At 46.4% G+C, this 27,491-nt stretch overlaps 2 protein-coding genes across 4 annotated transcripts in view; both read left to right on the forward strand.

The window, feature by feature from the left end:
- Positions 1-571: 571 nt before the first annotated feature.
- On the forward strand, positions 572-11,209 carry acbd3 (acyl-Coenzyme A binding domain containing 3). 2 transcript variants are annotated; one of them, XM_053614509.1, is made up of 8 exons: positions 572-974; positions 4,043-4,184; positions 4,783-4,923; positions 6,282-6,440; positions 7,051-7,225; positions 7,374-7,560; positions 7,683-8,000; positions 8,203-11,209. In XM_053614509.1, the coding sequence occupies exons 1-8, from the start codon at positions 707-709 to the stop codon at positions 8,412-8,414; spliced, it is 1,602 nt and encodes a 533-aa protein (XP_053470484.1). In that variant the 5' UTR covers positions 572-706; the 3' UTR covers positions 8,415-11,209. The 2 variants fall into 2 exon arrangements, with proteins under 2 accessions (XP_053470484.1, XP_053470485.1); XM_053614510.1 differs by having other exon boundaries at positions 7,683-7,967.
- A 778-nt stretch (positions 11,210-11,987) lies between these two features.
- The window catches only part of nhsl1b (NHS-like 1b), a 97,615-nt gene continuing 82,111 nt past the window's right edge, over positions 11,988-27,491 (forward strand). For both annotated transcript variants that reach the window (XM_053614502.1, XM_053614506.1), the window contains exon 1: positions 11,988-14,033. In XM_053614502.1, the coding sequence (XP_053470477.1) occupies positions 13,748-14,033 (286 nt within the window). In that variant the 5' untranslated portion in view covers positions 11,988-13,747. The remainder of the gene's footprint in view (positions 14,034-27,491) is intronic.

Here is a 27,491-nt window from a genome sequence, read left to right on the forward strand (position 1 = left end):
GAGCTTTAAATTATGGCTATTTTGTGTATGAGCTCATTCTGTAGTGAAATTCATGTCTAATTTACATATGATTTAATTGCTTATTTTGTTAAATATCAAAAATCTAAGAGGTGTGCATTATAGCTGACACCTACATGAACACTTCACAGTTGGTTATACCAGGGGTTCCCAAACCTTTCCAGGGCAAGGCCCCCCAAATATCATTAACATTTGACCGAGCCCCCCCTTTTGCAAGATGTCTTTAAAACACATTAAAAATACAGACTTCTGAATACACCCCCCCCCCCCTTTAATTAATAATTACATCTTTACATTACATTACATTAGGAATTGATTGTGTGTGTGTGTGTGTGGTTGTCTGAGAGTGAAAATTTATATTCCACACCAAATTGTTGAGGCCCCCCGGGAGCCCCCTGGCGGCCCCCACTTTGAAAACCACTGGGTTATATACTTGTAAGTCATTCCCTTCAAATGCTATTGAATTTAGAAACGTGTATAACAATACAATATTGAACGTCAAACCAACTTTATTCCAGTGCGGTGGGTTGGCGGTAGATGACGGTAGGTTGGCGGTAGGTGACGGTAGATGGCGGTAGATGGCGCTGTCCGCGCTCCTACTGTTCTCCGCCACTGCAGGAGAAGCAGAAATCCGGCAGCGCTAAAGCGGAAGTAAGTACGTGGCCGGACCAGCTGACGTTTCTGCACGATGGCGACTGAGGTTCAGAGCGGCGACCTCAACGGTGGAAATGCGAGCCGTCTCGAGGTTTCCATCGACGGTTTGACTCTCAGCCCGGATTCGGAGGGAGAAGCGGATCACACGGACGCGCTCGGGCCGCACACAGACGAGCACAGCGCCGCGGACCCGAGCGCCACCGGCCAGGACGACGGGGAGCAAAATGCCGAGAATTCCGTGGAGAGAGTGTGGGGCTTTCCTTTAGTGGAGCTCTACGGCCTGGCTCTCAGATTCTTTAAAGGTACACGCTTCAATTTGAGGTTTATTGAACAGCTAAAAACCCGGGGCCAGTTTTTGTCCTGAAACTATGCAGCTAAACCTTTGCGGCCATGTTATCTAGCAGATCCAATTAGCATGCTAGCTAGCTAGCTAGCATGCTAGCTGGGCTTCTTCTGGTGTAGCTAGTCACCGTTTTTATTCTCCGAGCACGGATTACTTGTTGTTTTTGTGTCGTTCAGGTCAAACATCCTGTCAGTTAGTGTTAGTGTTAGGGTCGGTTAGTCTGTTAGTGCTGCTGTATGTCCGTGTTGTCTATAGGAAGTCCATAGGCAGTCCACTGAGGTACGCCCTAGCAGCAGCTAGCATTGGCTAATCATGAGGAGCTGGTTTGGCTGGCTCAGTATTGTGTTGTCTTAATCCTTCACTTCATTTTGCTGGTTATTGTTGTTTTGTTTAAACTAACTCCGTTCAAATCCTTATAATTAGCTAATGAATAGAGAGAGAGACTCGATGTCCAATGCAGAGGAGAATCAGATTCATTGGTCTTATTTATAAACACGGGATTCGCACAAAATCGCACAGTTTCCACACTGAATTAATCAGGATTAATTAAAAACAAACAGTCCACAATAACAAACAGTAAGGAAGTAAGGTTGACGTGGAGATATATATATATAAATAATATATTCCCACACAGTCTCTATCACTTTCACTAGTGTGTGCTGTTTGGCGCCTCTAGTGGCAAAGCAATGAACTGAACACAAGGCATCCGATACTACACCCTGAAATCACTCTAGTGACATGAAACAAAACGATCTGGATGAAATGTAAACACACAACACACTGTCATGACATTTAATATATATATATATATATATATATATAACTCCTTACTGTAGAGGAAACTGTCTTTCTCCACTCCCATCACACTCGTATGCGGTTGTTTCCACAAAGCTGGAAGCACACGACCGTATAGGAAGTCTTGGTGTGCCGTAACATTACAGTTTCCCTTCAGTGGAAATCGACGAACCAAACCCTATGACCACGTGCATCACGTGAGCTTCGTGGCGGTGTGGAAGAACTCGAGTGACTGGCACGTAACTCTGCTCTCAACCCCACTGAACACCTTTATGATGAATGGGAACACTGACTTCTCCTCGCACCAACGTTCATTAACGCCCTTGATGTTGAACGAGAAGAAAATCCCCACAGACGCGCTCCAAAATCCAGTGCGAAGCTCTTCTTCCCAGAAGAGTGGACGTTATTATAACCGCAAAGGAAGGGACTAAATCTGGAATAGGCTTTTCTGTTAAACAAGCACATATGGGTGTGATGGTCAGGTGGGCACAAACTTCTGGCTGCTGTAGTGTATAATCGATTGTAGTTTTAACGTACGGTAAGAGAAGCCTGGTGCAGGGGCATGACGGCAGACTCGTACGAATGAATGATGCAAGGTGTCTGATAGGACTAGATAAAGTCTTATGTAATGAACACCCAGCTGCAGTGTTTGTATCTGAACCCCTTTCCTGTCAAGTCAACGTTGTGATTCAGGTGTTAAGGTGATTCAGGTGTGCGTCACCTGCAGTAGGCCGATGAGGGTGTTTTTAAGGGTCGTTAGGTTGCTCTGAATTGGAGCCAGCGTCGCAGAGATCACGTGGAGAAACCTCGCTCTCGCTCTCCCTCACTCGCCCTTTCACGGAGTCTCCACACACTAACAGCTACTTATATCTGTGTGGTATCTTACAAGTTTCGCAGTCTAACCTCTCGGGTCTTCCTTCCGTCCTTTCCTGAGCGCGCTTCTTTTCGTTGACGGTGAACCGCACAACATCAAACCATCAGTTTTCCAAACTTATTAAGCTCCACCGACCGCACTGACGTTCAGTAGGTGTTGATCAGTTTTCTCCACCAGCGGCTCTGACAGTAATGCGGTTCCGAATCTCAGGTTTATATTGACGTGCTTGTTTCTATAGCGACCGCTTCTTCACAGGGACTTGTACGGTATCGGTGATGTGATTTTTGTAAGGAGGCGTTTATTTAACGTTTATGGAAGGAGTCTTCAGTGTCGGTGCTGTTTTAAAACCGTCACTGCAGCGAGGTGTTTTGCGTTTTTGCTTTTATTAACTTCGAGAGGGGGCGGGGAAGAGAGAGGCTGGTGAAGGGACGACTGTAATGAAATTTGCATCGTATATAGAGATCAAATGTAAATAAAAAATCGTTGGCAAATAGCTGTGAGGAAGTGCCGGTGTTGGAAAATAATTAACTACGGGGGTGTTAAGGAAACACTTGGTGTTGGCCTGCATCACACGAACCTGCCACTGATGTTCTGTAAAAGCTCATCTTGGTGTTATTGTATTTCTGACTAAGTAGATTACTATTAATCAGTGAGAATACAGGTCTGAACCCCACACCCGTGTCCTGATAAACTCCTCCTTCATACATATCATCATCTAGTAGTGTATATTAGATTTGTTGGTCGTATTGGATTTGAAGCATTTGTTTACTTTCTGCAATCGTAGACTTCCTCGTACTCGCGGGTTCTCCGAGTTCCTGCGGTATGCAGTAGGACAGGAAGACGAGTGATTCCTGATTACTTGGCCCTCAGGCTTACACTGGTTGTGGTTTATGAAAGGGATTGAACATTGATCTGATGGACTGTTGTGTAGCTTGTGCGGTACGTGTGAGGGTTTAACGCGCGAGGTCTCGGGAGTATGGAAGAGCACTAGAGAGGGTGAGCCGACGGACGGGTCAAACGGCCAGGCCGAAACTCGTGTGCTTTCACACGTAATAACCCCACGGTCCGTCACAAAGAGTCGGCAACTGCGCGAGGTTGTTCTGCGCGGTTGTCGGTAAACGAGACCTTTTTAGCCGTACTCGTGTTCGACGCACGTGAATCGAAGCCGGACGTGCGTCGCGATGACGTCACGTGACGCGTCTTGGCTCGGAGTCTACGCGCCGCCTTAACACTATGTAAGATTGTACAGCTCCATATAACTGCACCACCGTCCAGGTCTTTCCAGGAACGAAGAACATAAAACACATCCCAAATGCAGGTTAATACAAGACGTGCTGACGTCACTGGTCTCCCCGCAGAAAAAGACGGAAAGGCCTTCCACCCGACGTACGAGGAGAAGCTGCGTCTGGTGGCGCTCCATAAGCAGGTGTCTCAGGGGCCCTACAATCCAGACGCCTCCCCTGAAGTGGGCTTCTTCGACGTGCTGGGAAATGACCGCAGGTAAGCTTGACGTTTTCACCGTCGAGCCTGCTCGGAGCTTTTCGGTATCTGCAGCGACTGGTGCAGGAGACGGCTGGTTTAAAATAAATAAATAAATAAAACGCGCACAGCATTTTTTAATTACGTTCTAATTATCATTACCGTTAACATGATTTTTTATTTATTTTGTCAAATAAAGATTTGACACTTTGTCGTAGGCCTATTTGAACTTTTTGTTCTCTCTTTATTGACCAACAAGGCGTTGTGACCATTTTTTAGATGAAAGCTTTCGGTGGCTCTAAGATTCGCAGGTCTGATGTTTAAATCAGCCCCGAAGTATTTAACGTAGATAAATCCGAGCCGTCTGTTTCTCATCAGAGTGTTTACTGCGGCGTCTCTCTACCGCCGCTCACTTTTCTTTCTGCTGATTAGTCTGCGTGTATCCTGAGCGAAATGTTATGTTAATGGGGATTGTATCAGTGCTGGGGTTTTTCTGCAGCGTGCCCACGTTAGTCTTGAATCGGAGAAGTTGTATGATGATGACCTAATCGTGTATACCTGTAATATAATAACTGTGCTGCGGTGACCCGTGCTTTGCATTGTAACCTGTCTCTTTCAGGAAAGAATGGGCTTCGTTGGGGAACATCGGGAGGGAAGAGGCCATGGTGGAGTTTGTCAAGCTGTTAAATAAATGCTGCGTCCTGTTTGCGCCGTTCGTCGCGTCTCACAAGATTGAAAAAGAGGAGCAAGAGAGGAAGAGGTGAGGGCTTTGTGTGTGTGTGTGTCTGTATATATATATATATATATATATATATATATATATATATATATATATATATATATATATATATGTATATGTATATATATATATGTGTATGTGTGTGTGTGTGTCATTCCTGGGAAGTAGTAGCTGGTTGCTGCTGTAATAGTTTCGCCGTTTGTTCGTTTATATTACGAGACCGGAAGCGCTCCCGCCCTTTGGCCGGTAAATAAACTCGCAAGTAGTGCGTGTGCACGTCAGAGGAACGACGTGACGTCCGAGTCAAGAATGGTTTTTTTGTTTTGTTTAATTCTTTGTATCACTTTGAAAATGCAGTTTATCTGTTAACTTTGTTGCTTTCCATTATCGTCTCAGTTATATATATATATATATATATAATCATTATCCTCAAGATCACACCCCTTTATTTATTTATTTATTTTTTTGGACGTTCCCTCCAGAATTTCACATATCGACGTACAGTCGGTCTTCGTTATGGGACCCTGTACAGTTTCGGGTGTTTTTATTTTTCATTTTACGAGCGCTTCAAGTGCGGTTAATTATTTGTCGTGCTGTACATGCTAATAGACGACTGCGTGAAGCCGTGGGCTGCGTCCCAAACCGCGTACTTACCGTCTATATAGTAGCTGAGATACACGTATTTCGACTACTATACAGTAGGCAAGTACGCGGTTTGGGACGCAGCCGTGCTCTCTTGTTTACCGTAAAGCGGTTGAGCGCTGCCGTGTGTGTGTACGTGTCCTGTCGGACAATGCGGTGAAAACTCTCACACGACGTTAATAGCGTGATTAAGGTGTGTACGTGTCTGTAACGCACGTCGATAACGCGACTAAAGCAGGAATCCTCCACACGTCTTAATTCCATGTGTGTTTACTTCAGGTGTGATTTTAATCGGATTAAGGTCGTCGATAATCTCTGTTCACGTGCCAGTTTCTTAATCGGAGTATCGGGTTAATATCGGGTTATCGTCGTCCGCGTAAACGTACTGAGCGTCTCTGTTTTAAATAAGACGAGGATTTTTGGCCACGTATTTGATTTATTTCTCAGTCCTAAAAAAGCGGTCACGTTGCTGATGGAGGCTTCCTGTCGTGCTTCCTGCGATCTCACCGTTTCCTGCGTCTCACATGCATTAGCCGGTGTGTTTACAAGATACTAAAAGAACAGGATTTGCTCGAGCACTAACGTAGGACTGTTGGAATCGTTCAGCAGGCTGGGCTTGTGGGTGCATTGCATTTTCATGTCTACAGAAATGTCCCCCGTCCCCGTCCCCCAAAAAAAAGTAAAAGTTGTCTTGTTTAGTTTCTGACGTGTTTTTTTTTTTTTTTTGCGTGCGGCAGGAAGGAGGAAGAGGAGCAGCGGCGTCGAGAGGAAGAGGAACGGGAGCGTCAGTTGCAGGAGGAGGAGCGGCGCCGGAGGGAGGACGAGGAGAGACTGAGGAGAGAAGAGGAACAGAGGAGGCAGGCGGAGGAGGAGAGACTCCGTGTGGAGCAGCAGAAGTGAGTGAGAATAATTGGGGGGGTCACGGTCACGTGATTTTTTTTTTTTTTTTTTTTTTGGTTTTTTCTTCTTAGATAGATAGATAGTTTCCTTTTTGTTTTCGTCAGCAACGTTATCACTGAGGCACGTCCTGTTCATCTTTCAGTTCCGATAGGAAACGGTACTAGCCAAAAATACTGGTCCAAGATAGGACTTCAGACCAGTCGTTCAAATTTTAAGCCTTCGCATTAGAATTCAGGACATCCCAGGTGTAAACGGCGCTCGTTCTGCGATGAATCTGAAGCATGTACATTCACTCTATTAGGAATGTTTCTTGGTGTTTGGTCACACGATGCATTCAACACGCACATCCTCGACAACACAACAACCATTTTATTCATAAAAGCATTTAGAACATTAATGGTCACCAGCAGGAGATTCCCACCTCTGTGTGGTGCACTCGAACAGGAAATGAAATGTCTAGTACGAGTGTGTGCTGCAGCAATTAGCTGCCGAATATCCTTGTAAGATCGGTGTGATGGTGTAAGACTGCAGGACCGTTGCATAAGGCAGCCCTGTACATATCGGTATTTCTTAAACGTATTATTTCATGTCCTCGGGTGCGTGCAGGCAGCAGATCATGGCTGCGTTAAACGCACAGACGGTGGTGCAGTTCCAGCAGTACGCGGCGCAGCAGTACCCGGACAGTCCCGAACAGCAGCTCATTCTCATCAGGCAGCTGCAGGAACAGCACTACCAGCAGTACATGCAGCAGCTCTACCAGGTGCAGCTGGCCCAGCAGCAGGTTCGATTTCTTACTAAATCCGAGTCTTTCCACGAGTCCGGTTTGACTGGAATGAAAAGCACACCAGCCCGTTACAGAGAAGATTGCAGATTGGTGTAATTTATGACGGGATCTTTCAACAGCTGCCTACTGTTGTGTTTTCCTCTAGGCAGCGCTACAGAAGCAGCAGGAGGACGCTATAGTTCTCTCGAAGTTCGAGGCCGGCGAGATGTCGGCGTCCCCCACCGGCGACGAGGTTCCCACGGTGAACGGCCAGGCAGAGTCGTCCGTCGACGGCGTAGATCGAGAGCCAGAGCTGGAGCCTGCGGAGGAGGTCACCGAGAACGGCCCAACAGGTGGGAGTGCTCCCAGAGGAGACCCGAACCTTACTCGGGAATTCTCTCGTCTTCAGATTCATTCACATTTCACGCTCGTTTATCGCATTACGAATCGATCCTGTCTCATCCCACCTCACCAGACTCTCCCCCAGTGATCGCGGCCCCCTCTATGTGGACGCGGCCGCAGATCAAAGACTTCAAGGAGAAGATCCGGCAGGACGTGGACTCCGTGATCACGGTAGGCCGAGGAGAAGTGGTCACGGTCAGGGTCCCCACCCACGAGGAGGGCTCGTACCTCTTCTGGGAATTTGCTACAGACCACTACGACATCGGGTTTGGCGTCCTCTTCGAGTGGACCGATTCCACCAACGCCTCGGTCAGCGTGCACGTCAGCGAGTCCAGCGACGAAGACGAGGATGAGGACGGTGAGAGGGAAAACTCTATCGGTATCTCATATGGTAATGGCCTGCATGTGCCATTATTCCTACTTTTCATTCAGCAAAAAGAATCCGTTCGACCAAGGCTCACTGTGCCTGGTCACTGTGAGACTCTAGTGACCGAGCAGTTGTGACGCACTGATCTGATATCTAAAGCATTTCTTTTCAGTGTTGACGGATTATATAAGGAGTGCTAAACCGGCTTGTTTCTCTTCCTGTCTAGAGCCACCAAGCGAGGAGGAAAAGGCCAAGAAGGAGGCGGGGAAGCCTCAGGTGGACGAGATCGTGCCGGTTTACCGGCGGGACTGCCACGAGGAGGTGTACGCAGGGAGTCACCAGTACCCCGGCCGTGGCATCTACCTACTCAAATTTGACAACTCGTACTCGCTCTGGAGGTCGAAGAGTGTCTATTACAGAGTCTACTACACCAGATAAGCCTGGGGTCAAGACTGTTGAGCAAGAGAGTGTGTGTGTGTGTGCGTGAGTGTGCATGGGGTGCGTCTCATGCTGTTGGCGTTTAGGAGGATTGGCCTCTGATGTATCCGCGCCACCTCTGTTTTGCACTCTGAAAGGCGTGCTCTAGGATCCCGTGCTTGTCGATAGTATTGTCTTCTGTTCACAGTGTGATTTCTCCCCAGCCTCCATGTCCTAATGTCATCCAAAGAGGTGCTTTGGCCACTAAGAGAGCTGTGTACGTTCAACGAAATTGACCGGTTTACTTGATCTTATCAGATAAAGAGTCTGGGAAGTATGACAAAAAAAAAAAAAAAGAAATAAAAGAAAAGTAGGCTTGCGATAATTAACGCTGCTTTTCTCCTTTTGTTTTTTTTCTTTATTTGTTTTTTTTTTTTTTTTTTTGCCTGGACACATGCTTTAATTACCATTATCTTATTTCCTAGAAAGTCAGCGTGAACTCCTGCGCCGCTCTACGTCGGGATCCCCTCCGGAACCTTGTTTATTAAAACTCGATCGGGCCCGTGTCCGTCTGATCGCTTGAATATTCGTCACGGCGTAGTATTTTTCAGAAGCAAAGCCCATCATCTTATCAGTGAAAGCCTGTCTCAGTGTCGTCTTTTCATATCGGTGCATATTCGTGACTGTTCATGTGCCGCGTTACTGAAAATATAAATAACGGATGATGATGATGATGATGATGATGATGGTTACATCACGATTAGTCGCCGAACACTGGTTCGAAAACAACAAGACAGGCCTTTATCTCGTGTAAGTTCAACTCCAGGACAATATAGCCGTGCAAAATATAATCGTTGCTGACGGTTGACCAGAACACTATAATTCTCCCGCCGTTCATCATCGAAGAAGGGTTCGTCCTGGGGAGCGCTTACACACGGGACGTATTAGCAGCATACCATACAAGCAGACATGCGAAGTAGTATAGAATGGTTCATTCTTAAGAATAGTGCTAGACTAGAAACCACAAATTCTGCTCTCTTCTTTATCGGGTGCTCTTCTTTAAAGTTCATTTCTGTTAACGTAATCGTTCCCTGATTTTATCGAGGACATTTTTTCTGGGTGGTTATCAGTTGAAGACGTCGTTCACGTGCTGATTTATTGTATTTTTTTTTTTTTTTTGCGCTGTTACTATGCCTGCATGTAGGCTAATTTCTATTCTAATGATATTTTAGTAACGTTTATCATCATCATCATCATCTTGTGAACAGTATGAGTGAAACACCAGCTCCTTTTAGTGGAAATAAATGTCGTCTGGCGTTCCTGAACACCGGTCCAGGTGGACGTAGAAACGCAGCGCTCCGTCTCTTCGGTGATTACCGGAATATCTTCCGGCTGCCTACATCTGTAATAGTAATAGTGCTTGACAGATCGGAGTGAAGTACAGATGTGGTCCAGCGACGTGTGCAAGCAGGGGCTGCTGGGACTAAAGAAACCAGTAATACATGACTTTTCTACTGACTGAAGGGTGAGGATGATGATCAGGATTACACTGGTGCAAAGGAGGAGGTGTGTTTTGCAGAAAATGATTAAAGTGGTTCGAGTGTGTGTGTGTGTGTGTGTGTGAGAAGCATTTAATAAATATTTATTAATCCGCCTGGTAGATTAGGGTTCTTGATGTATCGACGTATAACTTATCTCCCAACTGTTCACTCTTCTGCTTCTGAACGAGCTTCTCGTCTCTCGACTGAACCAGTCACGGTCATATTTTGTTTTATATATATATATATTTTTTTTGTTCGGGTTTCGGAAGTTCTGACTTTTCCTATCGAGGCGTAACTCGCTGTTCAAACGCTCTACTTGGCTTTTTTTTTTTTTTTTTGGTTCTGTCGCCGTTACATTTTAATGTACATAGTTCTAGAAAGCGACATTAAAACCCAGATTATAAGTAAACTCATGGTCTCTATATGTTACACGGACACCTCGTCATGTCCGTTCCACACTAACCGTCTCGTGCGTCTTGTCGTATTACCGTGGCTGCCAGACGAACGGCCGAAACCTTGACCGTTTGTTTGGAAAGCGTTCGCAGCGAGCCCTGCTGTGAACCCCGACCGTTACGTGCTCCGTGCTCTGAGCTGGCGTTTTTTGAAGAAGGCTTTCTTCATCATCAGGACTTTTTTCGCTTACGATATTCTTCACTGGTTGTTCGATGGCACTACTCTAGCAAGTTCAGCTGAGATGTGAAATGTGAGTGGGGGGGGTTTTTTTTTTTTTTTCTTTTTTTCTTTCTTCTTTATCTCCCCTTCCTAAATCGTTATCCCACGAATCTGTGAATATATTTATGATCGTGCACGTGACCACGCGCGCGGTCCTGTCCAGAGCCGCGATGACGAGAGCCTGACGCGCAGCAGTCCGACACCGTCGTTATAATTGACGGTAAAATGTGTACAGATGTGATTTTTTTTTTTTTATTTAATTTTTTTCTTTTTCATTACCCCCCGCCCCCCTCCCCCTGTGTTTTTATTTTCTATGTGTTTAATAATGCGAGTCAGGCCTTTTTGTAAAGTGGAATGTAACTGAGGGCTTGATCGTGGACTAAGGACTTTGTGGTGAAATGATGGAAATGTGGTAAATATCATATTGTACATTTTTCTCCCATTTGCAAAGTGAAAATCAATGTAAATTTCATACCATGAACACATGAAGTAACTTGAGAGGGGTTTTTTTTTTTTTTTTGTATTGATTTGACATGAATGAGTTCAGGGATCACTTTCCCTGAGAATTATATTTAATCTTGATTAAACCCGAGTTTATCTGTACCTCTCTGACTGATTTAATGCATTGGGTGTGTTCTTGCTTGCTTTTGGATGCCGTCGATGGACTGCGTTTCTCACGTTCTCTCAAATCACATTTGCAAACATTACCTATGTGTAAAATAATTCTGGTGGCGGATATTTCTTTATTATTTTGACAGTACTTTTAACAACATTTGAACATTATGAATGCAGATTAGATTCGATTCAGCTTTGTCATCGAGTAGAGTTCGAGTACAACGCGAGCCAACTCGACGCAATCCGCATCTGACCAGAAGTTCATTGGGGGGTGGGGTGACGGTAAAGTGCACATGGCGTGGTATCGACAGTGCAAAAGGTATTGTGTGTGTGTGTGTGTGTGTGTGTGTGTGTGTGTGTGTGTGAGTCCAGAGACATGGGGTAAAGTAATGGAAGACTTCACCGTGCGATGTGGAGTGGTGGTAGTGATGATATTTGCTCCGGTGCCTAAACAGATGTTTAACACTCGTGTTGAAAATGAGTCCAGCTGTCTTACTAAATGATAACATTGACTTTATAACAACTTAACCATTCCTTAACATTTTTGCATTTTGCCTGTTTAAGAAGAATAAAGCGTATTACATTTGAACAGCATACATGTATCCCCCTTCCCCCTTTTATACATTTTACATAAAATATATATTTATATACACTTGATTCCTGTTAGAATCAAACATCTGGTTGGATTTACTCTGGCTTTATTTAGGCGATGACATCTTGCTGTTTCTGGACGGATAGGACGTGTCGGTCAGGACTGTTGCTCCGATCAGAATGTTTAAAAAAAAAAAAAAAAATGATGGTAGTCAACATTTCTTTAGGTTTAGGATGTTGGTAATTATTTACTTTTAGATGATGTAGCCTTTTATTTGTTGCATATACACGACAGTACAGTGAAATTCTTTCCTTCTCGTGTCCGAGCTCGTTAGGAAGTCGGGGTCAGAGTGCAGGGTCAGCCGTGATATAGCGCCCATGGAGCCGAGAGGGTTAAGCATGGGGTTAAGAGCCTTGCTCGGCTTGGTGGTGCTGGGGCTCGGACCTCTGACCTTCTGATCATTAATGCAGAGCTTGTGATTTGAAGGTTAGCAGGTATATTATTAGATTCAGTCATTATTTAGGCTACTTTTAGATACGAAGTACCAAGGTGTATTGTTTTTCTAGTCTTTTCTTTGCTAATACCACCAGGGGGCGCCTGAAACTCACACTAGTAAGTGCCACTGTTGTAAAATACAAGCTAGACATAAACAAATAAATATTGAATTATTTACATATTATCAGTACGATTTAGAGAATTAAGAGCTACAGCAGAAAAGTTATCCATTGTGGATTTTGTATCGATGTGTTGTTTAGTTTAACTGCTGTAGCTTATTTATATAAATATTAACCCTATAATTAATCTTAAATAGTCCTCCAATAATGGAGCATATTGATCCTAGTTCAAACATGCAAGGTAAATAATGTGAAAAAGCTCAATCTATGTATTACTTCTCACGGAAAGACTTATTTATTTTATTCTATTCTATCCTACATACTTTCTTTAGACAATGATACAACTTTATTGTAGAATCCCATAAAGCTGGTCTCTAATGTACACACATTATTAGCACTGACATCAAATATCAGTTATTTAACGAATATAATAATGCTTTAACTAGCATTACTTTTGTACCAAGAGACATTTCAAGTGCAACTGTGATGAAGGCTTTACACAAAACAAAACAACTTCATGATATTTACTCGATTATAAATCTTGTATGGGAAGACTACTTGTATTGTTCCCTGCTTAATATATCGCTTTGCTTGTATTTCCTCATGTGTAAGTCGCTGTTAAATGAATAAATGTATTTTATTTTTTTGTGGGAAAAGTCAAAATCCAGCCAAGAATTTAGTGGGTCCAGGGTTGCCAGATTGGACGGATTGCTTTCTGGGAAACTAAACAAACTTTAATCTGTAAGAGAAAAAACAAAAAACAACAACAACAAAAAAATCAATTATTATAAAAACAATTATTATAAATAAAATAAAACATCTACCAATCCAACGGTGTTCAATATATTGATTTGGCACATTTTAGCGCGATTTGGCAACACGCACACAAACTTTCCTACTAGGTAGTGTGGAGTGGAGTGCGGCTGTAGGAGCGTGTTATTGTATCGATGTGTACTATTAGTGCACACTGTGTAGTAGGCAAGTGCGCATTTCAGCAGCCAGTTTTTCCCTTCAGAGCTTCAGACTCCAGTTCCGGGAGCTACAGGTGGTGCCTCTGAGAGTCTCCGTGTTTTCCCCACGCACTGCTCTCACTCTTTTCCCTCACAGTAACAGCAGTGTGTGTGAGACACACACGCTCCAGTAACGTCTTTCATAGCTTTCCTTAAAAAAAAAATTAAAAAAATCACGGCATCTTTTGAAACTCATGGCGGGATTCTGTGCGAGCTGGACTTCTTTTCCTCTCAGTGGACTTTTGTAAAATGGCGCCGTTGAGAATTTAGCGAACTGCTGGAAAATATAATAATAATAATAATAGAAAGCATGCCTTTTCATGAAAGGACGGTGGAGCCGCGGCGGTTGTGCCGGTTGAAGGCGGAGGAGGACGGTCACGGCGCGGTGCTGTTCGCCTCTCTGGATGAGGTGAGCTCGCGGGCGCTCTCGATGCTCCTGCGGCAGCTGAGTGATGTGTCCCGGCACGCCAGCGACATTTTCCGCGGTCTGGAGCTCCAGGCTGTGCTCGTGTTCCAGCGGAGCTCCCGCATCCAACAGCGCCTGGACAGCTTACACACCGCTGTGAGCCAGCTCAACCCCAAGCAGGTTCAAATCCGTAAGTGTGCACAGTTTTTAGCTTCACTGTGTCGAGTCGACTCATTGAATTGAATTGAGTTTGAACTGCAGTTCAGTTGTCTGGTGCAAATGAAGGCAGTTTGTACCAGGGCTGTGATCTTTCACACGTTAAACACCGTTGTTTGTGTGTTTTGTTTTTTGAGAGCAAACTGCGAGTCTTGACATTTCATTGTGACTTCTAGTAGTCATAGTCTACTCCATACACTCTACATACACATACCCTCCACTGTGTTTCCACCCTGTTCAATCAGCTCCTAATGAATCTTTGTTTACGAGTCTAATGAACTGCCAACTCGTGTCTCGTGACTTGACTTGCTTTTAATAAACTATGTTTGTTCGGTTTAGCTAACAATATATAACAAAACAAAGATAGCAAAGCAGCTTCTAATGTACATATTACCTTTTTTTTTTTTTGCTCTAACATGAAATTAGTATTGAAAGAGTCGCTCTGAGTCGTTTATTTTGAACGACTCTTATAGGTGAGTCTTTTTCTTCTCAATGAACCGACTCTGACTCTTGTTATATTTGTCTGTTTCTCAGCATTTGATTAACATTTACATCTTACTGGAATACCTTTTCTAAACGATAAGCAAATGTCACACCTTCTATGTGTGTGTGTGTGTGTGTGTGTGTGTGTGTGTGTGCGTGCGCGCGCTTTCCCCTCAAACACTCCTGCAGTCCTGTCTAAATAGTGAATCGGTTCACCTGGATTGTTTGTTTTGATTTCTGAAGGGTCAGTAGAATGCGGTTCTGTACGGTTAGTGTGTGAAATGACGGCGGGAGGAATGTGTTCCGTGTAGAAACACATGGCGAGCTGTGGGTCTGATCTGAGGTTATGCAAATGTAGTCATTGTGAAGGCAAAAGTCCTGTCAGGATTGATGGATCTGCCACAACGTGCTGACCATCTGTGTATGCAGCAGCCTATATGCACGCGCACACACTTACATATACATAATACACACACACACACCCTCTTTCTCAACTGTTCTACACTAGCAATGTTTATGGTACCTCATGTAAACTGACAAAAACAATATGGTTCTCAATCTCATATATTGCAAAGTCCCAGCTATACACATTATGTGGCATTATGTGGTAAAGTATCTGGATCCTGAGGTGATTTGATAATGATAATGATAATGATGAGTCTTTATTGGTCACGTGTACATTACAGCACAGTGAAATTGTTTTCTTCGCATACCCCAGCATGTTAGGAAGTTGGGGTCAGATCGCAGGGTCAGATGTGATACAGCGGCCCCTGGAGCGGAGAAGGTTAAGGGCCTTGCTCAAGGGCCCAACAGTGGCAGCGTGGTTCAAGCAGGGCTGGAACCCCCGACCTTCTGATCAGTAACCCAGAGACTTAACCTCCAAGCCTCTACTGCCCCTTGTCTAGCTCTAGTACACATTTTGTTCCTCTGATCATAGTCACCAGAGAAGGGAAGAGTCACCCAGCCTGCAGCTCTGCCCTCAGGTGTGGTTTATGACATGGAAATCTGGCTCCATGTTTGTCCCTGGATACGGCAAACACATCTTGTGTTCCTAAGTCAGTGTACACAACATGCACACGTTGTGAATCGAAATTGCCGTTCTACGCGACAGCTCTGTGATTTTAAAAAATTGTACCGTTGATGAAACGCAGATAACCTTCTGCACTTTCAGTGGACTGACCAGTCTGTGGCTACGCAGCAAACTGCCATGCACTGTTTGTTCTGACGTCTTTCTATCACAGCCAGCATTAATCGGAACAGGCGGGCTTGCCTACGCTCGTCACGTGCATCAATGAGCCTTGGACGCCTGTGACCCTGTCCCCGTTTCGCTGGTTGTCCTTCCATCGACCCCTTTTGGTAGGTACTATCCACTGCATACTGGGAACATCCCACAAGACCTGCCTTTTTGGAGATGCCCTGACCCAGTCGTCTAGCCCAGGGGTTCTCAAACCTGTCCCCCCTCAAAACTGCACATTTTGTATGTCTCCCTTGTAAATGCTCTGCGCTTATGGAGCGCTTTTTCCCAAAGCGCTTTACACTGTGTCTCATTCACCCATTCACACACACACACACACCAATGGTAGCAGAGCTGCCATGCAAGGCGCTAACTTGCCATCGGGAGTAACCTGGGGTTCAGTGTCTCACCCAAGGACGCTTCTGATATGTGGAGTCACGCGGGCCGGGAATCGAACCGATTAGTCTACGACCCGCTCTACCACCTGAGTCACAGCCGCCCGTGAGCCTCCCTTATCCGACACACCCATTCCAGGTCTTGCAGGCTGTACTAATGAGTTGTGTTAGATGAGGGAGACCCACAAAATGTGCAGTGCTGGAGTTCCTCCAGGTTTGAGAAGCACTGATCTAGCATCACAATCTGGCCTTTCTCCTGCTTCCAACACATCGACTTTGAGAACTGATTGTTCACTTGCTGCCTAATATATCCCACCCCTTCACGGGTGCCATTCTAACCAGATAATCAGTGGTATTCACGGCACCTGTCCGTGGTTTTATTGTTATGGCTGATGGTTTTGTGTGTGTGTGTGTGTGTGTGTGTATATTATACACTGAGAAATCAGACGGATACATCATGTGCGTGACACATTTTTGCATGTTTTTCGCTGTGTTTTTGGAAACTGTTGCGGAAAAACACCGACCCCCTTTCAGTACGTCTTCAAACCTGTCTTTCTGGATCGGCGTTGTTTACGCGAGGTTAGTGGTTCATCGAGTGATAAGATGGTTTAAAGAGGAGACGAAAGGAGGTTGTGCTACGGCAAACGTCACCCTATGTGAAGACAATTTTAGAAAAAATGTAAAAAACAAGCACAATTTTTTTGAACCTTGCTCTCAATCTGGTTATTTGGAAAAACTGTTTACAGCGTTTCATGTTACAGAATAAACCCAGGCTGCTGTTTACAGCTTCTCGAGGTTTAAAAGTTGTTCATATCGTACGTGTGGTCGGTACACTACTACTCAACTCGGCGTATGCAGTAATGATAATCGTCTTCACACGGTCTGAACCCTGAATTGGTGGAAACGCTCGTTTCTCTGTCTTCCGTAGCGTTCGCCTTTTAATAAAGTCGAGTGTCCTGGCGGTTCGGTGAAAACCCGCAGCAGGATCCGATATGAGGTGGTACGTTTGAAGTGAAGCCTCTGTTCTTATCCTGTATGATTCCTGGGAATTGAATGAACGTGGGTAGGTGACGCGTAGCTGTTGATCGATAGAATAGATAATAATATGTAAAAAAATAAATAAATAATAATAATACTAATTAATAGCTTTAGATTATGACCTTCCAAAGGCTCGTAAAAATACAGATGAGGCCCAGACAGGAGTTGAGTTTGATCATGGCCAACTTTCATTAACCGTGTAGTGAACGTTCAAGCCTTAGGCTATAGTCTGACTCCCGAGAGCATGATAAACAAGATCGGATATCGCTCGCTTTATTCTTATACGATGTTAACGCCGAGACAGGGGTATCGATGACATCGCTGATACTGAGCAACACTCGGTAAATCTGGCTATTAAAAGGACTTTATACAGCCTCGAGTATAAATCGGACACGTTCTCGATCCGATCCGGTGATATCATTCGTGACGTCAGCAAACGTCGTCCGTCCTGACGCAGATCTTGCCTGTAGACGCTAGGGATGAGTATAAATCGATACTCCTTTCAGGGTCTCGGTGACATGCCAAGCTGCGATTGTTTTTGTATTATTGGCATCGCAAGTGATCACAGGAACTGACTTGTCTCACGTAGCCGTAGTTTATGACCAACTGTACATGGTTAAAAAGCATGTCATACCGCTCGTTGATAAATAAGAAATGATCATCATTGGCAGATCACTGCGGTGTCAGAGAAATAACACACTTCGGGGTGGGTAGGCCCTTCTTATCTTATCAGGCTTCATCACACCGCACCAGTGTGGATAATGTTTCTATAACGGCATGGTGTGTTATTCTGTATTTATTGCATTAGTTTACGTGGTACTCGGTAACACGTTACACCCGACTCTGAACGCCAGAGCAGAGCTGCCTGAGGTGAGATTTAATATCAATCATGTTAAAGCGAGTTTAATTAGCTCTAATTCAGGCTTCTTAATTCACACACAGTGTTTTATTGTAGAACTTAGTGCCAGCCTGTGTACACACACACACACACACACACACACACACACACAATCCCTTTAAGAGGCATTCCTCTCTTTATCCCGTAGATAGGCGTGTTTATTTGGCGCTACTCCTGCTTTAACACCGAGTCTCCTGATATATCTACTGTCTGGCCTCCTCTAGCGCTCAGGACGAGACGTCTGACGTTAAAGCAGCAGCGCCACCCACATCAGACCACCGGTGTTTTCCTAACCCACTCATCTGCACTGCGTGTGAATTATACCATCAACCCCAGCGGCGTGTTTAGACTCTTAGCCTTCCTTCGTAATGGTGTGTTTCATGACAAGCTCCCGTGGTCACATGATTACTCGGTTTGCTCGAGTCGAGTCGGCCAAGTTGTTGTTGGCAGTGACTGTTTGTTTTTACCACACACACACACACACACACACACTCTTGCACAGACTCTTCCTAACTGAAACACAAATTATAGCACTATATATAAGCGTCCTTCCGAACCAAGTTAGAACGTGATGGTTTAGAACATAGTATTTTTTTTAAATTTTATTTTATTCTGTGAGACTAGGGCTGGGCGATTCTATCGACGTAATATCGATATTGTGATGACGATAAACGACGCTAGCTTTCCGAGATATCGTCGGTACGGCGATGTATTTTTATTCCGTCGTGGTGCGGTATGAATTATAACGTCGGAGTCTGTGTAAAGGGCACATGCCTCAAAACTAAAGAAGCCAGATATGATTTATCTCAAGGGCACGAACACTGCCCATACATGCTTCCTATCTAGGAAGCTTACTCCCAGATAAACCCAGGGAGAGTGCTGATGTCTCGAAGTGTCCGTGATAGCGCGAGGTATTTGTCCTGAATCCGCTCTGCATTCCTCAGGCCGTTCCCAGTTGTGTGATTGGCTGAAAGCTGTACGTTGCTGCATTAAAAAAACAGGAAGATGGGATATATATATATATCTATCTATATCTCAAGTGACGTTTGCGAGAGCCGAGAACATCGCCGTCTTAAGTCCACCATACTTAGACGACACTAAAAATTTCCCCCGCCGCGTTTCATCGCGTTCTCATACGCTCACCGGTCAAAAGTTTGTGGACGCCCGACGGAAATGTTTCTCATGGCCTTGAAAAGCTCTTGATCCGAAGGCGTGAAATCGGCGTCGTAGACAGAAACGCAATCATGCCGACGTGTCCGTTCCTCCCGTTAGGACGCCGACATTTTATTTACCAAAAAAAAAAAACACGTTATTTTTTTTCAACGAGAAAATTGTCATCACCTTTTCTACGTCATTGAAGGTGAGAGTATACTCGGCACCTCAGCTTGAATACGTTTGAAATGGGGACGCGTTTGTGTACTTTTTCATCGTGCCTACGCTATCTATCTCACGGCAGATATCACGTCGGATAAGGCGCAAGTTTAAGAAGGGCGGTGGTACACAGGAGCGATTCTAAGCCAATCACAGATCGCGTTTCAGAAATCACCGGCCGATTTCAACGGTTTCTCGGTGAAATGCCGCGCTGCATCGTTTTCTCTTGAGAGAGAGATTTGTAGGTGAGAGAATGACTGTTTATCGTTGCCGTAATGCACGTGAGAACAGGAACTAACTTGTCTCACGGATGTTCCACAACACTGAATCCAACTATACACCATTATTAAAAAAAAAAATGTTAATCCGCTACGTTAAGCGGAATCGCACACTTCAGACTGTGCCGTTATATGAAAACGATGCACGTGTGTAGTTCTGTAACAAAGCCGAATTATCCATACCGCTTATCCTATACGGGGTCGCAGGGTCGCCTGGAGCCTGACTGAGGGGACTCGGGGCACAAGGCAGTCGTACGGTGTTTCGCAGTCGTACAAAATCGTTTCTCATGCCCTTTGACGGTGACGTTCGCTGGTAAATGGGACCTTTTAGCCGTACTCACGTTCGACGCACGTGAATCGGAGAGGGGTTTGACGGAATATCGCGGCATTTGCTCGATTTTGTCTATCCTGGGAACGCTGGGCGCAAGGCAGGACGCGTTTTAGATCGAGGTCGGGCCGTCACGGGGCACAACGCGATGCACATACAGGCGTTTATTCACGTCAAGGGGCATGTGTGTTGAAAACAGAGGTTGGAGGAAACCTGGAAAAACCCCGGAGAACATGCACAGAAAGTCCAGACGGACAGTAACCCGAGCTCAGGATTGACCCAGGGACCCTGGAGCCGTGCCGACCTGTCGCGTATAATCACTTGATGAAATTCGTTAAATAATCGCGCACTCTGCCTGTGGTTTGCTTCGATGCGCACACACAGGAACAGGAGGTTCGCTCGTGTTCGGAGAGCCTCCGGCAAAGGTTAACGTTAAACCCGGCTTCCCAGGGCCGCACGGACGGGACCGAGAAAACCGTAAGCCCCCGGGTCAGACGGCAGGCTTGCGGACACGACCGTGTGGAAATAATCTGGATCAGGTGAATAAACGACGTGCAATTAGGAATAAGCACCGGTTTTAAACCGCACGGTTTAGCCGACTCGCGGCCAACGGTTCGAACAACGCGTTCTCCTCAGATACTCTTACGACCCGGCGTGTTTTCGAGACCTTCTCCCACAGGTGATCGTTATTCTCAGTCTTGTCTCATTTCCCCCCTCAGGCTGTTCTGGCAGCTCTTCTCTTACACTAGAGGCATAAAAGCTTGAAGCACACTCGCAGAATCTCAAGTCTTTTCCCCCAGCATCAGCAGTCCGGCAAGAGAGGCTTGAGAAAGTATTGCTGGGGTCAGAGGAACGCTGTGGTGATGAAAATACATACGGTACAACAACAACAACAACAACAAAAAGGATTTCGGAGTGTAATAAATACCACGCAAAGCCCAGATCTGGGTGTGTGTTCATCCTGAGCACAAACTAGAAGCGCAGAATCGTAATAAATACAAAGAATAAGAAAGAATCCGTAATGACGCGTAGCGGAGAACGTTGGGAGGTCGTTAACGATAATAACAATACAAGTAGGAGTAATATAAACGTAGTGATCGCGATAAAGCCGGAACCGCGAGAGTTGGCCGATCGGATCCGGGAATCCGACCAGGCCGCGGGATTAAAGTGCGTCGCGACAAATAGCTTAGTAAGCAAGTGCGCACACGACGACTCGTGCGAGACGGCGGCCGGGCCGGACAGCGTAGATAAAAGACGGATCCGGTCGGTTAACGTCCGCCTCGCCGCGTCGGCTCTACGTTACAGCCGTGACGCGGCGGGACGCGTTTGCTTTGCTCTTTCTCCTGCCCACGCGTATCCGCACGGTGTGTTAGTTCAGCTTGGCTTTTATGCCCCGCGTCTAGCGCTGCTGCTGACGGGCAAATCCAGAAGCTATTGTGTTTTAAGGACACATCTCTCCGCCTAACGCATTAGCTCAAACAGTCCAGTGCACACAGACGCGCACAGGCACCTGCCTCCACGCGCAGCGACTGCAAACTGTAACGCATGAACGCTTACGAAAGAGCAGCCCTGTCGTGTTAGCCGGAAACCTCCGGCGGTGGCTAGTCCACATCGTTTAATAATTGATGATGTGTGGCTTGTAAGTCAATAGCAGCGTGCGTGCGTGCGTGCGTGTGTGTGTGTGTGTGTGTGTGTTTTAACCGTCGTTTAAACTCTTAAACTGTTACGAGTTTGACCTTGTTGGGAATCAGAAAGCATTTCCTGAGCCTCCCTCTTCAGTCCTGACAGCTATTCAGCGAGTGTCGGCCTCTCCCTGTTCACAACGGAAGCCTCTCACATCCGTCTTAACCGTGTCACCGTGCGGCCTGCTGGAGCGTGCTTGGGTTAGGAGGGAAAACAGCCTCCGTGTGAGGTCAGAGGTGAAGACGGAGCCATCTTGAGTGCGATCCTTAGGCCTTCATGAGCGTGCAGAAGGGGTGTTCTCATCGGCTGTTCTTATTATTTACTCGCTATTCACGTTATATATATATATATACAGTATACGTGTTAGGAATAATATACCACGTTGTACATACGTTAAATCGAGACTCATGAGCAGTGTTATATCGAAATAACCGAAGTACTGTCTCTGTGAACTCTGTGACGACGGTAATCCGATGTTAAGACGATAGTCTGATTAAGAAACTGGCACGTGAACAGAGATTATCGACGACCTTAATCCGATTAAAGTCGCACTCGAAGTAAACCGCCGCCGCCGCACTCAGTGAGAATAAACCCGGATTTTCCAGCACATCTGCGGCTCAGAGACTCCTTATTGTTTCTCCTCATCCCTTAACCTCCCACGGCCGGTCTCCCTTCCACTTCCTTTTTCCTCTCTGAAAACCTCAGTGATTTAGTGCTGACCGAACATTTCCTTTCATCGCTCACCGAGGAGGCGTTTTACGTTTAGGTTTTCATGCCCCGGAGGTATGTTTTTCTTTTCGTCCCCTTCCCCCCTCTATGCCTGCGATTGTTTATGACGGTTTATATGTATGATGTTGTTATGTTTTTGTTTTTCCATGGACCAAACCCGTGTCAGCGGTTGGTGGTGGAGGCGGTGTGATGATGCGAGGAATTTTTTTTTTTCTTTTCACACATCGGGCGGCGCCCTTAATACCGTTCGAGCGCCGTTTGAATGCCACTGCCTGTCTGAGAACTGTTGCTGACCATGTGGATCCCTGCAGCAGGAGCGCAAGCACTAACTTTACCTTTAGAGCACGGTAAATGCTGTACCAGGAAGCGGCCTCCTTTTAGCCTTTCATGTTTTTATTATTACACTGTGCAGTTCCCAGTAAACCAGATAACAGCATGACAGACACAAGCTAATGATCTGCAAAGAAAACAACTAAACACGGGGTTAAACAATAACCACGGAGTCAGTAGGGTTCTGAGACGCATGGGGGCTTTTTCCAAGGTCCAGAGCAGCAGCATCAGTCTGCTGATTTGGCGATGCAGGATTGGTGACGCAAACGTATTTTTCTGCATCAGTAACGGCTGACATTAATCATTATTTTGATAACTGATCGAATCTATTGATTCTATGGTATGAACGTGGTTAGCAGGGTCGGGAGGTTCGATTCCCACCGTGGCCCTGTGTGTGTGTGTGGAGTTTGCATGTTGTCCCCGTGCTGCGGGGGGTTTCCTCCGGGTACTCCGGTTTCCTCCTCCAGTCCAAACACATGCATGGTAGGCTGATTGGCGTGTCCAAAGTGTCCGTAGTGTATGAATGGGTGTGTGAGTGTGTATGTGATCGTGCACCCTGTCCAGGGTGTACCCCGCCTCGTTCCCGATGCTCCCTGGGATAGACTCCAGGTTTCCCCCGTGACCCTGAAAAGGATAAAGCGGTATAGAAGATGGATAAAAATGTATATGAAAACTTAACTAAGCTTATTTAAGGAGCAGGTCATTTTAACTGCAATACAACATGACTGATGTTTATCAGATAATCTGCAACAGAATGAATCTGAAGAGTTTATGTCATTCAAATGAGACACCCGAACTAACGTACGGTGGCGTTGATTGGTTTTGCCGTCTTATCTGCATTCCAAACCCCGATTTGCTCAATCCTGACCAGATCCGTTCAAAAATAAAGGCAATATAAATATCCGCTGGTTGTCTCGCTAAGTGAATCACTCCGAATCATTTTGTGGAATCATTTTGTGGAGTTGACTCCAAAGCTATTAAGCACAGTTTAGAGCGAATCTGGGATTTGTTGATCTGGGCTTTATTTGAAATCGAGTCGTGTTGCACCACTGAATTTTAAACACGGACGAACACATCGGGGATTAGAATTCGAACCCGCGATTAGAACCGCCATTTACGATTCATTTTCTCCGCCACGACGGATCCGCCATCGACGCCGCCGCCACGGCGGTGCGTGCGGATTTCATCGACGTGGAGATATACGAATTCTCCAGCGTGACTAAACGGCAACAACGTAACTCTTTCACTCCCTCTGGAGTGACTACAAAGGGATCGTGAACTTCAAACGTTGAGTTAAGAACAAAATTCAACTGCCGTTATTAACCGCTCGTCCGCACAACCGATACAGGCTGAGAAAATAAATAAATCAACATGTGAAATCTTGAGTTTAAAGTGATGGAGCAACGAGATTAGAGTTAATCCAGGTTCATTGTGAAATTAAATCCAGGATTAACGCGATTTTTAAACAAGGTGTAACGTCGGGTGCAACAGAATTATTAGATTTAATCCAGATTTCAGCTTAATCCTTATTGGTGCAACCCACCCTAAGTTACACCTGGAATCTATGAATCGACTCTTTTTAAAAAAAAAAAATATTTTACGCCCAACAGCGTAATGCGATGTACGGCGTTCCCATTTATTAGAGGTTTCCCGTCGTAACGTGCGCCGCCGTTTCCATCGAACGTTCCGTTAGTCTAAGTGAAGTGACGCGGGGCGCCACAGTGTGCTTCAGAACACAGCCCAGCTAATCAATAGTGAAGCTTGTTGCCAACTATTTCTTTTTTAACCATCGAATCCGGTCGATTTTTTTTTGTCGATCACTCGTCGCAGCCCCGATTACGATGAATAACGCCGTACGTATCGGTGTCGCATCGTTGTTTTGCTAGGGCTGGGCGGTGTGACGAAACGATCCCATCGCGATCCTCGAGGACGTCTCTTAAACGCGTATCGTGAGATATAATTCGTTTTTTTTTTGTTTGTTTGTTTTTGCCATAACAAAACAAAACACGAACATACAACACGGCGGAGTTTAAGAGCAGGACAAAAGCGCCACAGCTAATTCGTAAGGGAAATCGTAACGGAAAAGGTGAGTGCTACATGTTTTTATCTCTCAGTCTTACTCCCACTGCTCTCTCACACACACACACACACACACACACACACACACACACTTCCTACACAGATGTGCTGAGCTCCTGGACACTGTTCTAAAAGAGGATGTTTTTCAGGAAGGATGGTTATTGTGGAAACTTGGTCTGGTCAGTAAAGTCATACTGCAGAGTAATGGAGCGCTTGCGAACCCTCCACATTTCTGCTGGCTGTGCAGAACACGGGCTGGAAGCCCGTGGGTGGCCAGATCCTTTTATTTGAAGTGTAACGAGCGTGTAGTTTAGGCTGGAATACCTGACCGTTCTTCCAGACGTTGTTTAGTCCTGTGGGATTACAAAGCACTAAAAATACCGAGCTGCGTTTCTCCGTCTCTCCTGCACTCCGTGGCTTTTATTATTATTATTATTATTATTGTTATTTATTTTATTTATTTTTTGCATGGAGGAATGTTTGGGGTTTGTTTGAGTGCGAGGTCGTTGGCACTGCCGGAGCAGCTGCGTGTGGCTGGCGAAGGGGGAGTAGACAGGAATTCGAGTCTGATCGCCGTATAGACGCGTGTATAGCCCGCGCGTCTGTGGAAGTCAGGGTAAGAGCGACAGGTTCCGAGACGTTAGACTCCACAGCGCGGTGAATAAATCGGGCCGCTCTTCAGAATGAGTTTTTGCCCGCGGTGCGATGGCATCGTCAGTCTCGTCCCGAAGCGTTTCTCTACTGGCGCTGCTTTTATCGAGGCCCGTCTCGTAGCCGCAGGGGAAACGTCCATCCCGTGCGTTTTCCTCCGTCTGTCTGAACACACGGGGTTTTGTCCCGAGAATACAGTGAGAGTGGTGTGTGTGTGTGTGTGTGTGTGTGTGTGTGTGCGTGCACCACAAGAGAGGACCGTGCTAAAGAGACGGGTGCTGAAGACGAGCGCAGTAGCGATGGTCCTGCCTGTAAAAGATCGGCAGATCGGCATCCAGCCGCAGCGATACGCAGCGTTTCATCCTTTAATGTGGACACGGCTGCCTTTCAGATCGTCTGGCTCTGAGGACGTACATCAGTGAGTGACGGGTCGGGACTGATGCGTGAGGCACTGTTCATGGACACACACACACACACACACACACACACACTCACACACACTCTCTCTCCCCTACTCTCTCACTCTCTCTCTCTCCCCTACTCTCTCTCCCCTGCACACTCTCTCTCCCCCCTACTCTCTCACTCTCTCTCTCCCCTACTCTCTCTCCCCTGCACACTCTCTCTCCTCTGCACTCTCTCTCTCCCCCCTACCCTCTCACACTCTCCCCTGCACTCTCTCTCTCTCCCCTGCACACTCTCTCTCCCCTACTCTCTCACACTCTCTCTCTCCCCTACTCTCTCTCCCCTGCACACTCTCTCCCCTACACACTCTCTCTCCCCCTACCCTCTCACACTCTCCCCTGCACACTCTCTCCCCTGCACACTCTCTCTCTCTCCCCTGCACACTCTCTCTCTCTCCCCTGCACACTCTCTCTCTCCCCTGCACTCTCTCTCTCTCTCCCCTGCACACTCTCTCTCTCTCCCCTGCACACTCTCTCTCCCCTACTCTCTCACACTCTCTCTCTCCCCTACTCTCTCTCCCCTGCACACTCTCTCCCCTGCACACTCTCTCCCCTGCACACTCTCTCTCTCTCCCCTGCACTCTCTCTCTCTCTCTCCCCTGCACACTCTCTCCCCTACACACTCTCTCTCCCCCCTACCCTCTCACACTCTCCCCTGCACACTCTCTCCCCTGCACACTCTCTCTCTCTCCCCTGCACACTCTCTCTCTCTCCCCTGCACTCTCTCTCTCTCTCCCCTGCACTCTCTCTCTCTCTCCCCTGCACACTCTCTCTCTCTCCCCTGCACACTCTCTCCCCTGCACACTCTCTCTCTCTCCCCTGCACACTCTCTCTCTCTCCCCTGCACACTCTCTCTCTCTCCCCTGCACTCTCTCTCTCTCTCCCCTGCACACTCTCTCTCCCCTACTCTCTCACACTCTCTCTCTCCCCTACTCTCTCTCCCCTGCACACTCTCTCCCCTGCACACTCTCTCCCCTGCACACTCTCTCTCTCTCCCCTGCACTCTCTCTCTCTCTCTCCCCTGCACACTCTCTCTCTCTCCCCTACACTCTCTCTCTCCCCCCTGCACTCTCTCTCTCTCTCTCTCTCTCTCTCCCCTGCACTCCCTCTCTCTCTCTCTCTCTCTCTCCCCTGCACTCTCTCTCTCTCTCCCCTGCACACTCTCTCTCTCTCTCTCCCCTGCACACTCTCTCTCTCTCTCTCCCCTGCACACTCTCTCTCTCTCTCTCCCCTGCACTCTCTCTCTCTCTCTCCCCTGCACACTCTCTCTCTCTCCCCTGCACACTCTCTCTCCCCTACTCTCTCACACTCTCTCTCTCCCCTACTCTCTCACACTCTCTCTCTCCCTTACTCTCTCACACTCTCTCTCTCCCCTACTCTCTCACACTCTCTCTCTCCCCTACTCTCTCTCCCCTGCACACTCTCTCTCCCCCCTACCCTCTCACACTCTCCCCTGCACTCTCTCTCTCTCTCC

Source organism: Ictalurus furcatus, chromosome 25 (assembly GCF_023375685.1).
Source record: "Ictalurus furcatus strain D&B chromosome 25, Billie_1.0, whole genome shotgun sequence".
Classification (NCBI taxonomy): Eukaryota; Metazoa; Chordata; class Actinopteri; order Siluriformes; family Ictaluridae; genus Ictalurus; species Ictalurus furcatus.

Excerpts from the sequence above, each read along its gene's own strand:
- acbd3 (XM_053614509.1), top strand. The coding sequence starts at position 707 with ATGGCGACTGAGGTTCAGAGCGGCGACCTCAACGGTGGAAATGCGAGC. Across the intron at positions 4,185-4,782 it reads GTGCTGGGAAATGACCGCAG|GAAAGAATGGGCTTCGTTGG; the intron begins GTAAGCTTGACG and ends TGTCTCTTTCAG. Across the intron at positions 7,226-7,373 it reads TGCAGCTGGCCCAGCAGCAG|GCAGCGCTACAGAAGCAGCA; the intron begins GTTCGATTTCTT and ends GTTTTCCTCTAG.